The 15,284-nt window shown below is 48.5% G+C and overlaps 1 protein-coding gene and 1 pseudogene across 2 annotated transcripts; both read left to right on the forward strand.

The window, feature by feature from the left end:
- Positions 1-5,848: 5,848 nt before the first annotated feature.
- On the forward strand, positions 5,849-15,049 carry LOC307092751 (uncharacterized protein). Its single transcript, XM_079760206.1, has 3 exons — positions 5,849-6,112; positions 10,804-10,927; positions 12,423-15,049. The coding sequence occupies exons 2-3, from the start codon at positions 10,807-10,809 to the stop codon at positions 14,243-14,245; spliced, it is 1,944 nt and encodes a 647-aa protein (XP_079616332.1). The 5' UTR covers positions 5,849-6,112; positions 10,804-10,806; the 3' UTR covers positions 14,246-15,049.
- Positions 7,228-9,367, forward strand: LOC307092443 (sigma non-opioid intracellular receptor 1-like; annotated as a pseudogene). The gene is made up of 2 exons: positions 7,228-7,251; positions 8,522-9,367. The product of its transcript is annotated as a sigma non-opioid intracellular receptor 1-like (transcript).
- Positions 15,050-15,284: the final 235 nt, after the last annotated feature.

The raw sequence follows: 15,284 nt of genomic DNA on the forward strand, positions 1-15,284 counted from the left end.
TTTGTAGGAGATCTTCCCTGTATAGTGATCCTCAGTGTCCTCAGTGTCTTTCCTCCTTCAACACTTGAGAGTACACACTGGAGAAAAGCTTTAAATGTGCAGGGAATGTTTTACTTTCTCACTCAGGATAACAACACCAGAGGAGAAGCTTTACCCCCATTTACCTGAATGCAAACCCCTTTATCAGAACATACACTCTGCTAGATGCCTCCTAAGTTTCAGGTATAAGTGACACTTTCAGAAACTGGATTGCACTTGCTAATCTACTCAGGACTACAACCTGATTTATGTCACTGGAAGAATTTGTCTGGAAGATATTTCACTCATACGTCCTGCCTCACCTGAAGAGTGTGCATCCGTCACAACCCCTGCATGGTCTGGAGTTTGTGCTTGCGAAAATTATGAATATTCTTAGCCCCTGGATGAATCTTCATTCCTTTATTTCTGACCAGAGAATTGACCTGGGCCAGGTTTTGTCGAGATCCCACTTCCTTCCCCAAGAAGTGCTACCTCTTTCAGGGACATTGTGGGTCTCACATTATTCTGTGATGAAGTGTTTCAAGTTCCAATTCATCAGCCTGCAAACCTCTTGCTGTCCTTTGATCAAGTTTATGATCTTTATGTAAAGGTATTTTTTCTTTTGTACTTTTATTTTTGTTGGTTCTATTCTCTCCCTGGGATGATTGAAAGGAAAGTTGTGTTCTGTCAGCATGGACAGGTGAACAATATGGTGTGATCTCAAACTTACTGTGCTTTGCAAGGCACAGCTTGATGGCAGAAAATCACCCTTTGTTCAATATTGGCTGATTTTGTATTGCTGAATAAGGACTTGAGAGAAAGTGTGCATGACTTCGTGGTTCTAATTTGCTTCCTGGTGCCTCTTATATTGTAGAGCTCAATGGTCACCCTCAACAGGCGGCCTTTATTGTGCTCCTGTGAACAATATGAATTATATTCTCTGTTCGCAGTATGTATTACATAAGTGTCAGCAATGTTTAGGGGAACTACTCTCCACGCGCTCCAAAGAGGCCATTCGTCATGATGTATCAGATTTCATAGGCTGGTGTCATTTGTTGTAAGACTCTGAGGTGGAATTAGTATTGAGACATAAACACTGTTTTCGTAATCATAACAGATACTGTAGTTAAACTAGATGAATAGTGCCTCTTCTGGACTAAGTCCAAATTATTCCAGGGCCTGTGTTTTGTATGATCTTTGAGAACTTTCTGTGGACCTCCATCACTATTTCCTGTAGCTGGAGTCACTGGCAGATAAAATAATCTCATGGTTTTGTGAAATCTTCTGCCCCCTAGGGGTGTTCACCTCAAGATTGTAGCTGAACAGGCAAGACCTCAAGTCTAGAGGAAGGCTAACCCTGTAATCAGTCCCAGGATGTGTCTTCTGTAACCAGTCAGCATTCCTGTTGATTCCAATGCCAATAGACTTCCCTACTTGACAGCATTTGCTGCCACTGAGACAAGGCTGGTCCTCCCAGGAAATGAGAACTGAAATGCAACAGAGTGCACCTTTCTCGTGTGTGCTATTTGGTGAGCCCTGACCTAGAGATAAAGCTGTGAAACAGTCACATATAAATAAACCCCCTGTAACTCACACACAGGGTGGGGCAATAATGTGCTTACAGTTGTATGTTTGGAAAACACAGAGATTATTCTTTTTAAAATATTTTAGAAAGTAATTTTATTCCTTTTTTGGGGAGAGGTAGTAAGAGATTGGAAGAGAGAGGTAAACATAGGTCTGCTGCCTCCTGCGCGCCAGAACGGGAAATCCAGTTGGGGATGTTCACTGACCTGGAATCAAACCAGAGAGCTGTCAGTGAATGGGATGACACCCAACCAACTGAGGACACTGGCCGGGGCAGAGCTTATTCCTGTTTTTTATTATTAATGTATTATTTTCCATACCAACAACTCTAAACCTACTTTTTGCCACATCCTATATTTTCCTAATACCCTGTTATAATCGCTCTTTCTGCCTTTCTCGGCCCCCCATGCAGTCATGGATTTTTTTTTTTCTTTACAATGGAATAGTTCACACTGTTCATAATTTTATAGGCACTACCTGGTGTGTACTCCTTAACAAATACTGGTTTCCTCCATGTACACAGTCATTTTGAGATTCAACACAAATGCTTATTTGAAGAGTTAATTTCCTTACTTCTGATTATTCAGTGAATAATCAATTTATCTATTGATCTATTTCTAGGTTTGAGATATTATAAGTAAATCTGGGAATATTTACATTCAGTTCTCTACATAGACATATGTTTTGCTTATCAAACTGTTGTGTAGGTGAATGTTTTATATTTAAGATATGCGGAACTGCGAACCAATATGGTTATTCCCTTTGGCTTACCACTAACCCACAGAATATAAAAATACCAATTGTTCTGCTATCCTGCAAGGACATACAAGGACATAACCTTTTCAAATAGTAACCCCGGAAATGCATATAATGTTAACTCGCTTTCGTTTTAATTCCATCTACCTAAGAATTTTTTATGGTGAACATTTTTTCATACATTTATTTGCACTGTCTTTATCTGCTTTGTTAAAATGTCTGTTGAGAATCTTTGTTAAGTTGTTCAAATAAATTTATCATTTTAACTGAAGGAGGACTGTGCAGCACCTAAGACATCTGCTTACATTTCCCGCATTCCTCAGTGACTCAGTGACTCCCTGGCCATATGGAAGCATTGGTTTTGCATCCTGGAAGGAAAGTTGTTTTACTCAGTTTTAATGTATGTACAACGGAAGCGAACTTATATCATATACTTACACATTTATTCTGCATTTGTGGCATTCGGAGCCACTCTTCAGTCTAATCATTTATTAAAGCATTTATTAATACATTAAATGAAGTCCAGCTTCGCAGTATTTATCAATTTCCCTGGGATAAATATTCTCATCGTAGTCAGTTTTAAATTGCCAACATGATAGCATTGAACATTGTCATGATACGATATTTCAGTAGCACATCATTGTATTTTATTTCCAACAAATTGACACAGTAGCAACAAACATGCCCCAGAACTTCCATAATGACACAGTACAATTATTGGGATCCTCAAATTTGAAAACTATTTTAAAGTTTGATTGAAGTATAATTGATTTTAATCATACATTCAAAAATATTTTTAATTGATTTCAGAGAGGAAGGAAGGAAGAGAGAGAGAGAGAAACAGCAATGATGAGAGAATCACTGATAGGCTGCTTCCTGTACCTCCCCTCTCCCTGGGAATTGAGCCTGCAACCCATGTATGTGCCCTGACCATGAATAGAACCACGTCCTCGTGGTTCATAGGCTGACGCTCAACCACTGAACCACACCAGCTGGGCTATAGTATTAAATTTTTGTTGTTGATAGTATTACAGATGTCTCCCATTTCCTACCGTCTGACAGCTGCTCCAGCTCCCAGCTCAGGTTCATCCTCTGTACCTGCGAAGCCACAAGGGCCATGTTCTCCCCCAGCAGCTCCTTGAGGCACTTCTGGGATGTGTCCAGGGTCCGAGTGCAGGAAGAGGGGAGGAGTGAGGATGCGCCCTGTTGCACCCTCTGGGCAGGCCCTGCCCCCATGCATCTACCCTCCTTCCCCCAGGATGAAGGGCCCCCGTGCACTGCTCACTTCCTAAAGCACAGCTGCACAGAAGTGACTCCCCGAAGCTGGGAGACCTACAGCCACTGAAGGACATGCTGACCCAGTGACCTCGGACGTGGTGAAGACACCCGAGGACTCTGAGTGGAGTGTGAGCAACGTGACACACAGCATAGGGCTGTAAAGCAAGTGATAGGATGCCGGCAGCTCTGGCCCCTGAGCAGGTTTATCACGTCTCGGAAAGGCCGTATGGACTCCCAAATCACAGCTCAACCCACACCCTAAACACCAGCAGAGACCCTTTTTGCAAAGACATCCACCTACATCCATCCTTAGAGAAAAGCAAGACAATCAGGCCCTGTCTATTTTTCTAACATATATATTGATCTGAGTGGAAGGGCAATGGAGAGATAGAAACATCAATGAGAGAGAATCATGGATTGGCTGCCTCCCACAGGCCACTACTGGGGATGGAGCCCACAACCTGGGCATCTGCACTGGCCGGGCAGGCCCTGTCTGTCTGGAGGGCTTTAAGTGCTGCCCACTCAAGCTGCTGAGCTAAGCAAGCGACTCTGCCATCAGCAGGTCACTGAATTGGCAGCAGCACCAACCCAGTAGCGGAAAATGAGAGAAGAACATGACACAAACCTAAAACTGCCCCCATCCGTTGTACACGTGGTGCTAGAGTGTCTGAGGGTACAGCCCCGCCTGGTGGGAGGAGTGCACCTGCTGACAGGTATGGGACTTGGCTGAGCCATTTCCTTAACACGGAAGGGGTTATACACACACACACACACACACACACACACACACACACACACACAAAAGTGGCCTGGTGCATGAAATTTGTGCACATTGAAGGGCATTAATTAGAAGAAATATTTTAATATCGCTATTTGCCCTTTCTCTATAATGGAAGTGTCAGAAATGAAAGGAAATTAGTAAAATGTATTTAAAGTGTCCTTCCTGTTGGAGTCTGGGGCGTGCCATGGGACCCAGAGCCAAGTCCCGGCCCACCGCCTGCACGCGCTTAGAAAACGCAGGAGACCCAGACCCCACCGGCCCTATGTCTGTTGGGTGAGATGCAGATGCGGCTGGCCCCACCCCCATCACGCCCACATGGGCAGGGGATGCAACCTCAGGTTCCCTGGCCTGGTGCTGGGCAGGTGGGCACTGCCTCAGGTCTCCCAGACCGGTGCCAGGTGGGAGGGCACGGACTCAGGTTCCCCTGCCAGGTTCCGGGCTGGAGGCATGGCCTGAGGTCCCCTGTCAAGATCCTCGGGGGGTGGGGGGGTGTTGCCTGAGGTACCTCAGCATGGAGCTGGGGTGGGGGGCAAGGCCTGAGGTGTCCTGGACCAGCGTTGGGGTGTGGGGTGGGTTGCCTGAGGTCCCCCATCAAGCCTCACGGGGCTGGGGGCACGGCCTGAGGTTCCCCGTCAACCCCAGCTCTTCCCCCCCCCCCCCCCCCCCCCCCCCCCCGCCCCGCAGCTTCACAGCAGTGCTGAACGGGGCACACGCAGGCAGCTTCACCTCAGCTGTGGGCAGGGATGCACAAAGGCAGCGAGATGTTAGTGCTGGGGGCGGAAGTCCCCACCCCTGTCCCCAGCCAAGGCCTGGTTGTGACTGGGACACCATAATAGACAAATTAGCACAGTACCTCTCTCTCTCTCTCTCTCTCTCTCTCTCTCTCTCTCTCTCTCTCTCTCTCTCGGAATGGAGAGAGATAGAAACACCAATAATAAGAATCACTGATTAGCTGCCTACTGCAAGTCCCCACCCACACTGGGAATTGAACCCAAAACCCATGTATGTGCCATGACCAGGAATGCAACCGTGACCTCCTGGATTGTAGGTTGTCACTCAACAACTCAGACCCACCAGCTGGCCTATCTTCTTTTGAAATATTTTTAAAATAGATAGTATTTTTTGTTGTTGACGATATTACATATGTCTCCCATTTCCCCTCTGTGCATATATTTTTGGGGTACTCTCCCAGTCCTCCTCCCTCCCCTGGGAGATCCGTCAGTCTGTCCCAGGTAACCAGGCCTCTGGACCCATCCCCTCCTTCCCCAGCCCCACTGGCAGCTACAATGCCTGGTTCCTCAAGTTCCTGGGCTGGAAAGCTGGCCCTCTCCTGGGCGGCTGAGAAAACTACATTACCCAGAAAGCAATGCGCTTACGAAAAGCATTTGGAGCCAGTGCATCCGGTTAGGGCGGGACTTCCGGAGTCCTCTTCGTGGCGGACATTTTGACTTCCTCAAGCTGTTCACCGCCTCCCGGGCTTCAGCGCTCCCATCGCCAGAAGGAGGAGCCGTGGGAGGCCGCGTCCCGCCGGGCAGGGCGGTCTGAGGCGGGTTGACCCCCAACCGGCGGGACTGGGGTCCCCGTGCCCCCGCCTCCTCTCCGCGGACAGAGTTCCCTCAGCGTCACCCCATCGGCCCTCCCGCCTCGGGGCCGGCGCCGCTCAGCCCCGCAGCCCAGGCCGCAGCGCCCAGAGCAGTGAGTGCCCGTGCGGGGCGCAGGGGGAGGGGAGGGCGACGGGCTGCGGTGCCGCCGGGGAGGCCGTGGGGGCTGAGCCGGGAGGGGGAGCCAGGCCTGTGTGTGTCTAAAGGCGACAGAGAGGAGGAGCGGCGGCTTCCGGGAGGAGGGTCACTTCCTCCTCAGGGGACGGGCTGGGGGCTGTGAACACAGAGGGACATGGAGCCCCGAGGGATGCGGGCATCACCCGGCCCGGGGCTGGGCCAGGGCCCTGAGCAGCCTGAGCCCTGGGTCCTGGCGGTGGGTGCCGGGCCCTCCACAGACCTTCAGTTCCCACAGGTCCCTGCAGGTGCAGAGCCGCTCAGGGGGCTGGGCTGTGGGGCTGATGTCAGGGCCTCACACTATCGTGGCCTCTGAGATAGGGGGGTCCTGGGACTGTCCAGCCATTATTCGCGGGGACCTTGGACCTTGGGTCCTTGAAGGGACACCAAGCCCAGAATCCTAAGTCCATGTCAAGGGTCAGATGAGTGGTACCTGATTGTGGCATCCATTGGAATTGTGGGTGATAGGCCCTTCCATGCATGGGTTCCAGAATGTGCAAAGGCTTTAAGTGAAGACTAAGGTGATTCAGGGACGACCAGGTATTCATATTTTTTTGTGTTTTTTTTTTTAAAAGAAAGTTATGGTCTTTTTATTTTATTTTACGTTTTATATTTTATTGATTTTTTTTACAGAGAGGAAGTGAGAGGGATAGAGAGTTAGAAACATCGATGAGAGAGAAACATCGATCTGCTGCCTCCTGCACACCCCCTACTGGGGATGTGCCCGCAACCAAGGTACATGCCCTTGACCCGAATGGAACCTGGGACCTTTCAGTCCGCAGGCCTACGCTCTATCCACTGAGCCAAACCAGTTTTGGCTGGTGTCCATGTTATAAAAATAGGAGCTGGAAACAGTGGGACAGGAATCAAGTCCAGAGCAGCTTTGTGACAACTTGGGTTTCTGTTCTGCTGGTGGAGGGGTCATTGGGGTAATCGGAGCAGCAGAGCAGGTGATGTGTCCCAGGTCTCATTAGACTCCTGTGACTGCAGCATGATGCACAGTATGGGTGTGAGGACGGGGGTAGGAAGACTACAATGGAAGCTGCTGTGATGGCCTTGGTGAGTGTGATGGTGACGGGAGCACAGTGGTGGTTGTGGATGTGGAAGAAGCAGTTGCATTAGGGATCAGTGATTTAGGTGTGGCCACCTGAGTTTTCTAATTTTGAGGATGGAAGAGAGAGGTAAGAATCAGAGATGATGTGAAGGTTTGGATTTAGCACCTGCAGGTATGGAAGCACCATCAGCTGTCATGGAGAAATTCATAGTGGGAACAGTCATGTTCATGAGGAATATAAAATCTTTTATTTTTTCCTATTAGGGTAAGAGATATTTCAGAGACCAGTTCATAACCATCTGGAACTCTGAGAAGTAGTTCAAGATGAAGACTACTTAAGAAAATAGTAAAGAGTATGTACCAGGGAGGACTTGTAGATCACGTTTTTAATTAATTTGAGATAAAAGAGTAATTTAAAAAAGGAGAGACTGTGGCTGGTGCATATTTACTTCCTAAACACTCTCCAGGATTTCTTGTGACCTTTCGTGTGGCCTGGTGTGTTGCATCCAGTTTGGTTGACTTGCTTATGGGCCTGAGTGGGCATCTGGGAGACTCACTGGGCATGGGGTAGAGGGCCATAGGCAGTGGGAGCTGGGTACTGAGGGCTGTGAGTAGAGAAGGGACATCAAGTGCAGCAGCAGGAGAGGTGGGCTCTGGGTAACTGAGCTGATGCGTTTCTCAGTAGGCGAGGTTAAAGGCAAAAACAAGTTGGGAGGGAGGCCTTCATAGCAGAACTGAAGGCTGTGTCTTGGGTGTGGGCAATGAGAGTCAGGTTAGTATGTGATACTGTTTGAACTTGCCATGCATTCTCTGGAACACACATGCTGAGTAATGACTAAGACCAAGGAGATGTCCATGGGAGCTGGGGCTGCGGGAGTGCAGGTGTGAGGGAGGTGTGGGAGAAGGAGTGATGTGCTCTTGGACAGGGAGTGTGAATTCATGGCCACAGATCCCTGATGTTGACAAAGAGGGACTGAGGTTGAGTCCATTTCTGGTGAGAACTGGATGATACAACATAGGGAATTTTAGGGTAACTCCTGAAAAGATGGGTGTTGTGGCGCTACATGCCAGGTCCAGCATTTAGGTGTCATATAGGTGCACACCTGCCTGTTGTTGGGCTGATACCACGAGCAATAGGAATGGGATAGCATACATCAGTGTCACCTGGGCTTGAAAATCTCTACTGGGGATGGCTGGCCGCTGGCTGCGAGGCAGTGGGAAGCAGAGCCTCAGGCCCCGCTGGCTTCTGTGCCGAGTGGTGTCCGCTGTCCGCAGGGATGCAGTGGGCGGTGCATACTGGCCACCGCGGCTGTCTGGCTGGGGCTGCGCACACAGAGGTTCGTCTTCCGGGACGAAGAGATGGTGCAGCTGGTGCGGCAGTACGCGGGCTTGGACCACGAGCTGGCCTTCTCTCTGCTCATTGTGGAGCTGCGGCTGCACCCAGGCCACGTGCTGCCCGACGAGGAACTGCAGTGGACGTTCCTGAACGCGAGCGCCTGGATGGGCGCCAGGTGCCTTCTGCATGCCTCGCCGTCCAAGTGCCCGCTGCTGTTCGGCACCGCCCTTGACTCTAGCGGCCACTCTGGACGCTATTGGGCCGAGATCTCGAACACCATAATCTCTGGCATCTTCCACCAGTGGAGAGAGGGCACTACCGAAAGTGAGGTCTTCTACCCAGGGGAGACAGTGGTGAGGCAACGGCTGTGGAGTGGGGGCCAGACACATGGATGGTGGAGTATGGCCGGGGAGTCATCCCATCTACCTTGACCTTTGCGCTGGCTGACGCAATCTTCAGCACCCAGGACTTCCTCACCCTCTCCTACACTCTTCGCGCCTATGTCTGGGCCTCCGACTTGAGCTCACTACCTACCTCTTTGGCCAGGACCCCTGAGTAGCCAGGCCTGAAGGAGGACCTGTGGGTGGACAGGAGTGGGCAGGCCCGCACACATCCACTTGCTGGAGCCCATGTGAAAAGATGGACATACAACATATGTGGATACTGAGTTCCTGGTATACAAGTAGGGATATACATGCTTATACTACCAAACCCAGAGACTTATGGGACACACTTTTGGATCATGAATCCCTATGTATACCAGGGGTTCCAGTCATGTTCCAATATAACAGAAGCTTGACTCATTAACTCAGGCCTTTCTAGAACTCCCTACCCCCAGTTAGAGCTCTGGAGTTAGGGCTGGTGGGGTATTAAACTCTGCCTGGATTTTACCCCTCAACCCAGCAGCAGTTGGGGAAAGGATGAGGAAGAAGAGGAGTTGCCTTTGGAGGTCCCCTTCACCTGCAGCTATGATGCGCTTTCCCCTGATCTCCCTGTCCTCACCATACGCCTTACCCCTGTTCTGTTCCCCTCCTGTGCAAGTCCCATCATGGCCTGTCCCCCACCCTCCCAGCAATCAAGTCAGTTGGGGAGGCAGAAGAATGGGGAATGCTGAGGTCAGAGTTCCTTCTATCCCGAAAGACCACCATTCTTCCCTCCGGAGAATGGTGGGGAGCCTGATCTCAGCCTAGGGCCCACCATGATGAGAAGATCTGAAGATGTGAGCCTAGAACCAAGGGATCATCCTGGCCTAGAGAGAAGGTCTTTTCTGCGTGCACACGCACGCACGCACACACACCCATCACATTTTTCAGACACTGCCAGCATTTTCTGTCCATTTTACTATGTTAATAAAGAGTTGTTGAACAGTTAAAAAAAAAAAAAAGAAAATACTGGTTTGGAGAAGGGAGAAGGGTAAGAGATAAATACATTACAGAGGAGGTGAGTTAGAATGTTGAAGAGAAGGTGATTAGATAACAACTCCTCCTCTTCATGGCGTATATGTGTTGTTGTTGAAGCTATGACTCTGGGAATGCAGCTGTCTGAGAGAAGTGGGATATAAAGAATTATGTGGAACAGGCAGCGCAAAGTGTTGGCTTCAGCACCCTGGGATTGGAATCAAAAGTATGACGAGTGATGCCATTTTTTGGGGTCGTGGAGGGAGAATGTGTTGGACAACAAGAATGTTGCCCCACAAGACCAGTGTCAAATCGCTCACCTCTCTCTTCAAGGCCAGCATTTATCCATACCCTATGTTAGTGACACCCATTGCGTTGAGCCTAAATGTGAGCCCTGAGGTCATGTATAATTAATGTGGGCTGCCGAAACCGGTTTGGCTCAGTGGATAGAGCGTCGGCCTGCGGACTCAAGGGTCCCGGGTTCGATTCCGGTCAAGGGCATGTACCTTGGTTGCGGGCGCATCCCCGGTGGGGGGTGTGCAAGAGGGCGCATCCCCGGTGGGGGGTGTGCAAGATGTTTCTAGCTCTCTATCCCTCTCTCTTCCTCTCTGTAAAAAAGTCAATAAAATATATTAAAAAAAATTAATGTGGGCATCTGCTCTATTGCTGTGGGAAGACACAGTATCAGTAGGAATATGAGGAGAGAGTGACTCTGTTGGGTGCAAGGCCTGCTATTTTTTGTGATGTGGGGAGTGGGAAGTATGACGAAAGTAAAAGCCTAGGAGAGAAGCTGAGCATAGACTGAACTGTCCCCATTACGACAGGATATGGACTTTGAGGACGTGGCCATTGCCTTCTCTCAGGAGGAGTGGGGGCTCCTTGGTGAGGCTCAGAGACTTCTGTACTGCGATGTGATGCTGGAAGTGTTTGCACTGGTCTCATCTGCAGGTAAGAGCTTCACATTGTCCCAGTGTCCTGCTGATTTCTGCCCCTGTCTTATCAAATATGCTGTGACTGCTGGAGCTGAGCTGTGTGGAGAGCCCTGACCAATGAATGGGCTCTAAGAACATCCATAACACCCATTGCCTCAAAAAGTGCAGAAAGTGTCTGGGAATCGGAGTCTTACAGGCAGCTTAATGGGTCCCATCTTACTCTTCCTCTGCCTGGGAGGGTGACAATACCCACATTTATTCCCTTCTTCCCCTTCCTCTAGGGGAAGGTGCTTTGTGACAGCCTGTGCCAGGTTATGTTCTGCACTTACATGAATTGTGGCCTATGCTTGTAAGACCCTTCTTCAGTTGTTGTTTGTAATATTACCTTAGCTGAAGACTGTTGCGGGCCAAAATGCTCTGGGACAAAGCAGGCTGCTCTCCTCCGTTGTCTTTCATTAATACTTGGAATATTTAGCCGAAACCGGTTTGGCTCAGTGGATAGAGCGTCGGCCTGCGGACTGAGGGGTCCCAGGTTCGATTCCGGTCAAGGGCATGTACATTGGTTGCGGGCACATCCCCGGTAGGGGGTGTGCAGGAGGCAGCTGGTCGATGTTTCTCTCTCATCGATGTTTCTAGCTCTCTATCCCTCTCCCTTCCTCTCTGTAAAAAGTCAATAAAAATATATTAAAAAAAAAAATACTTGGAATATTTAGGGTTTATACACCCTTCAGTCCGCAGGCCGATGCTCTATCCACTGAGCCAAACTGGTTTCGGCAATATACATCGATCTTTAAGGAGTAGAAGATCAGGGAGAAACCTGGATTCCTCACAGGGTGAACATTCAAGATGGTCTCAGAGGAGTTCTGGCCATGTTGAGTGACAACATGCTGGGGGAAGGTGTGACATATTGTGGTGGTCAGATGGTACCAGGCACCAGCTAATTTCCAACAGTGTTTAGGGGCAGGTGCCACTAGCTGCACCCCATTTCTGCCTTCTCTTTCCCATTCTTGACACTTTGCTGACTTGCATTTCATCTGTGACTTCCTGGTATTTGGCCACCTGTCCCTCTGTACTACTCCCTCTGCAGTATTCTCCTACATGGACCTGCACATGTGTTATGAGGTGCACATACATACTTAAGTAGTCCTCGACCCCCTGCTACTCATTTATTGAATTTTACTTGGAATAAGACATAACCAACCTTCTGCACAGCGTGCCCCTGTCATCAGCAGACCAGCCCTGCTGAGCACTATTAGCAGAAGACTGAGTTGGAGATGCACCTTCTCTTCCACGTGGTCCTTGTCATGTGTGTGTCATGTTTCTGGCGAGGTCTTCCCTGTTTTGGGACCTTCAGAGGCTCAGCCCTTCATAGCAACTTCTTAATCCTTCCTGCACATCTCTTATTTTCAGACAATTGCATAGAACCCATGTATTATGTGAAAAATGCTATAGCAATGGGACTTCCCTGTCACAACAGTCAACAATCAGTTCCTCCTCATTTCTGTTTTCAGGTTGCTGGCATAAAACGGATGATGAGGAGATCTGTTCTGAGCAGAGTGTATCTGTTCAAGGAGAACCACAGGTCAGGGCTCCTAAGACAGCTTCAGCAACCCAGAGGACCCATCTGTGTAAGCGGTGTTTTTCTGTGTTCAAAGATATTCTGCACCTGAGTGAGTCACAGGCAGCAGACTTTGAGCAAAAAGGCTTCTTCATTGATGCATGTGTGAGAGACTTCTGTTTCAGTGCAAACCCTCATCAGCAACAGAGGGAAGCCAATGGAGAGAAGTTCTGGAAAGAAGCTGTGGACAGGGCCTCGTTTGTGACCAGGTGCAGCTTCTACTTACCTTGGGTGCCTTCAACTAATAGGGAGGTTGAGAAAGTCTTCCCAGCCATCTCAGAGCTTCTCCAGCACCAGGCCTCTCTCAACACTGAGGGCCCACACAGTGGCAGTGAGATTTCACAGGAATATCCTGGTGGAAAAAGTCTTCAGCAGACTTGTAACTGTGAAAAATTTGGCATCCACAACCATAAAGTTGTTCAGCATCAGGGTGCCTGCTCTGGAGAAGTGAACTATGACAGTTACAAATGTGGGCAAGTTTTTAGAGGAAGCTTGAACCTCATTCGATCTGGAAGAATTCACTCTAGAGAAAAGCCCTATGAGTGTACTGTTTGTGGGAAGTCCTACAGGCAAAGGTCTCACCTCACTGAACACTACCGTGTTCACACTGGAGAAAAGCCCTATGAGTGTACTGACTGTGGGAAATCTTTTAGGAGCAATAATGTGCTCCTTAACCACAAGAAAATTCACACTGGAGAAAAGCCATATCAGTGTTGTGATTGTGGAAAGTCCTTCAGGCAAAGGTCTCAACTGACTGTACACCACCGTGTTCACACTGGAGAAAAACCCTATGAGTGTACTGATTGTGGGAAATCTTTTAGGAACAATAGTAACCTCCTTAACCACAAGAGAGTTCATACTGGAGAAAAGCCATATCGGTGTTGTGATTGTGGAAAGTCCTTCAGGCAAAGCTCTCAACTCACTGAACACCACCGTGTTCACACTGGAGAAAAACCCTATGAGTGTACTGATTGTGGAAAATGTTTTAGCAGCAATATTAACCTCCTTAACCATAAGAGAGTTCACAGTGGAGACAAACCCTATGAGTGTGCTGATTGTGGGAAGTCTTTTAGGATCAATAATTCACTCCTTAACCACAAGAGAGTTCACAACGGAGAAAAACCTTTTGAATGTAGTGATTGTGGGAAGTTGTTTAGACTAAAGGGGAACCTCACTAAACACCACAGAGTTCACACCGGAGAAAAGCCGTATGAGTGTAGTGCTTGTGGAAAGTCCTTCCGGCAAAGGAATTCACTTATTCTACACCACAGATTTCACACGGGTGAAAAACCTTATGAGTGTAGTGAATGTAGGAAATCTTTTAGGACCAATAATCACCTCATTACCCACAAGAGAGTTCACAGTGGAGCAAAACCGGATGAGTGTACTGATTGTGGGAAATCTTTTAGCTACAATATTAACCTCCTTGACCACAAGAGAGTTCATACTGGAGAAAAACCATATGAGTGTACTGATTGTGGGAAGTCCTTCAGGAGAAGCTGTCACCTCTCCGAACATAAGAAAATCCACACAGGCGAAAAACCTTTTGAATGTAGTGATTGTGGAAAGTTCTTTAGGCAAAAGTCTACCCTCATTCAACACTCCAGAGTTCATACCGGAGAAAAGCCATATGCGTGTAGTAAATGTGGGAAATGTTTTAGCTGCAAACTTAGCCTTGTCAGACATCTGAGAGTTCACATTGGAGAAAAGCCTTAAATGTGCAGGGGATTTTTATCTTTCGCACTCTACAACACTGAAGGAGACTTAAACCCACTTACCTGAGTATAAACCCCTCTTATCTGAACATACACTGTGCGAAATTCCTCATAAGTATGAGGTACAAGTTAAGGCTTGAAGGATCTATATTGCACTTGCTAACTTGCCGAGGACTCCACCTCATTGGTGTCACTGCAAGTATTTGTGGCTGAAGGGACCTCCTCTACCACCTGGCTCACCTGAACAGTGTGCATCAGTCACCACCCCTGCGTGCTCACGGAAAAGGAATTCTGTGTTCTCCCTTGTGCTTAAGTGAATTATGAATACTCTGAGTTCTTGGCAGGATCTTCATTCCTTACTCTCTGACTAGGAAATTGACCTGACCCAGGATTTGCCCAAAGCATTAAGAAGTGCTACCTCTTTCAGGGACATTGTGGTTCTCACCTGTTACTGTGATGAATTGTTATAAACTGATTGCTTTACACTCTTCTGGTATAATATTTTTGTAATTGTGATTTTGCTTTTGTACCTTTAGTTCTGTTGGTTCTAGTCACTGCCTGGGTTGCTTTGAAAGCACAATTGTGATGTGTCGGCATGTAGAGTTAACGGATATTGTGGGATCTCAAACTTTCTGTGCTTCAGGAAGGATAGCTTGATGGCAGAGAATCCTTCTTTGTCCAATTTCCTTTGAGTTACTGCCCCAGGCATTGAAATAAAGACCGCATGACTCTTTGGTTGTATTTTGCAGGTTTGAACCCCAGTCCACCATTTCGGCTGGTGTGTGAGGCTTCCAGTCATTGTGTTTCTCTCTCATTCTGCTCCCACTCTCTCAAAAACAAAACAAAACCCACCCACCCTTCTTCGCTAAGATGGGGCTCTGCCTGCACAGCCCACCTTCCCTTACTGTTTCCTGCCTTTGCCCGGGATGTTCCCCCTGCAGCTGGCCACGCTGTGTCCTGCCCAGAAGCTGGCAGAGAGGAGCCCCAGGCAGGCCCCTGGGAGGGATTGGGGTTCTGTGTCCGCCTGAGAGGAGCTAGCC

This window comes from Cnephaeus nilssonii (assembly GCF_951640355.1).
Source record: "Cnephaeus nilssonii genome assembly, chromosome: 20".
Taxonomy (NCBI): Eukaryota; Metazoa; Chordata; class Mammalia; order Chiroptera; family Vespertilionidae; genus Cnephaeus; species Cnephaeus nilssonii.

What these genes read in the sequence shown, in the direction of transcription:
- LOC307092751 (XM_079760206.1), top strand. Translation starts at nt 10,807, where the DNA reads ATGGACTTTGAGGACGTGGCCATTGCCTTCTCTCAGGAGGAGTGGGGG. An exon ending in TGCACTGGTCTCATCTGCAG is followed by an intron (nt 10,928 to 12,422) that starts GTAAGAGCTTCA and finishes TTCTGTTTTCAG; the next exon opens with GTTGCTGGCATAAAACGGAT.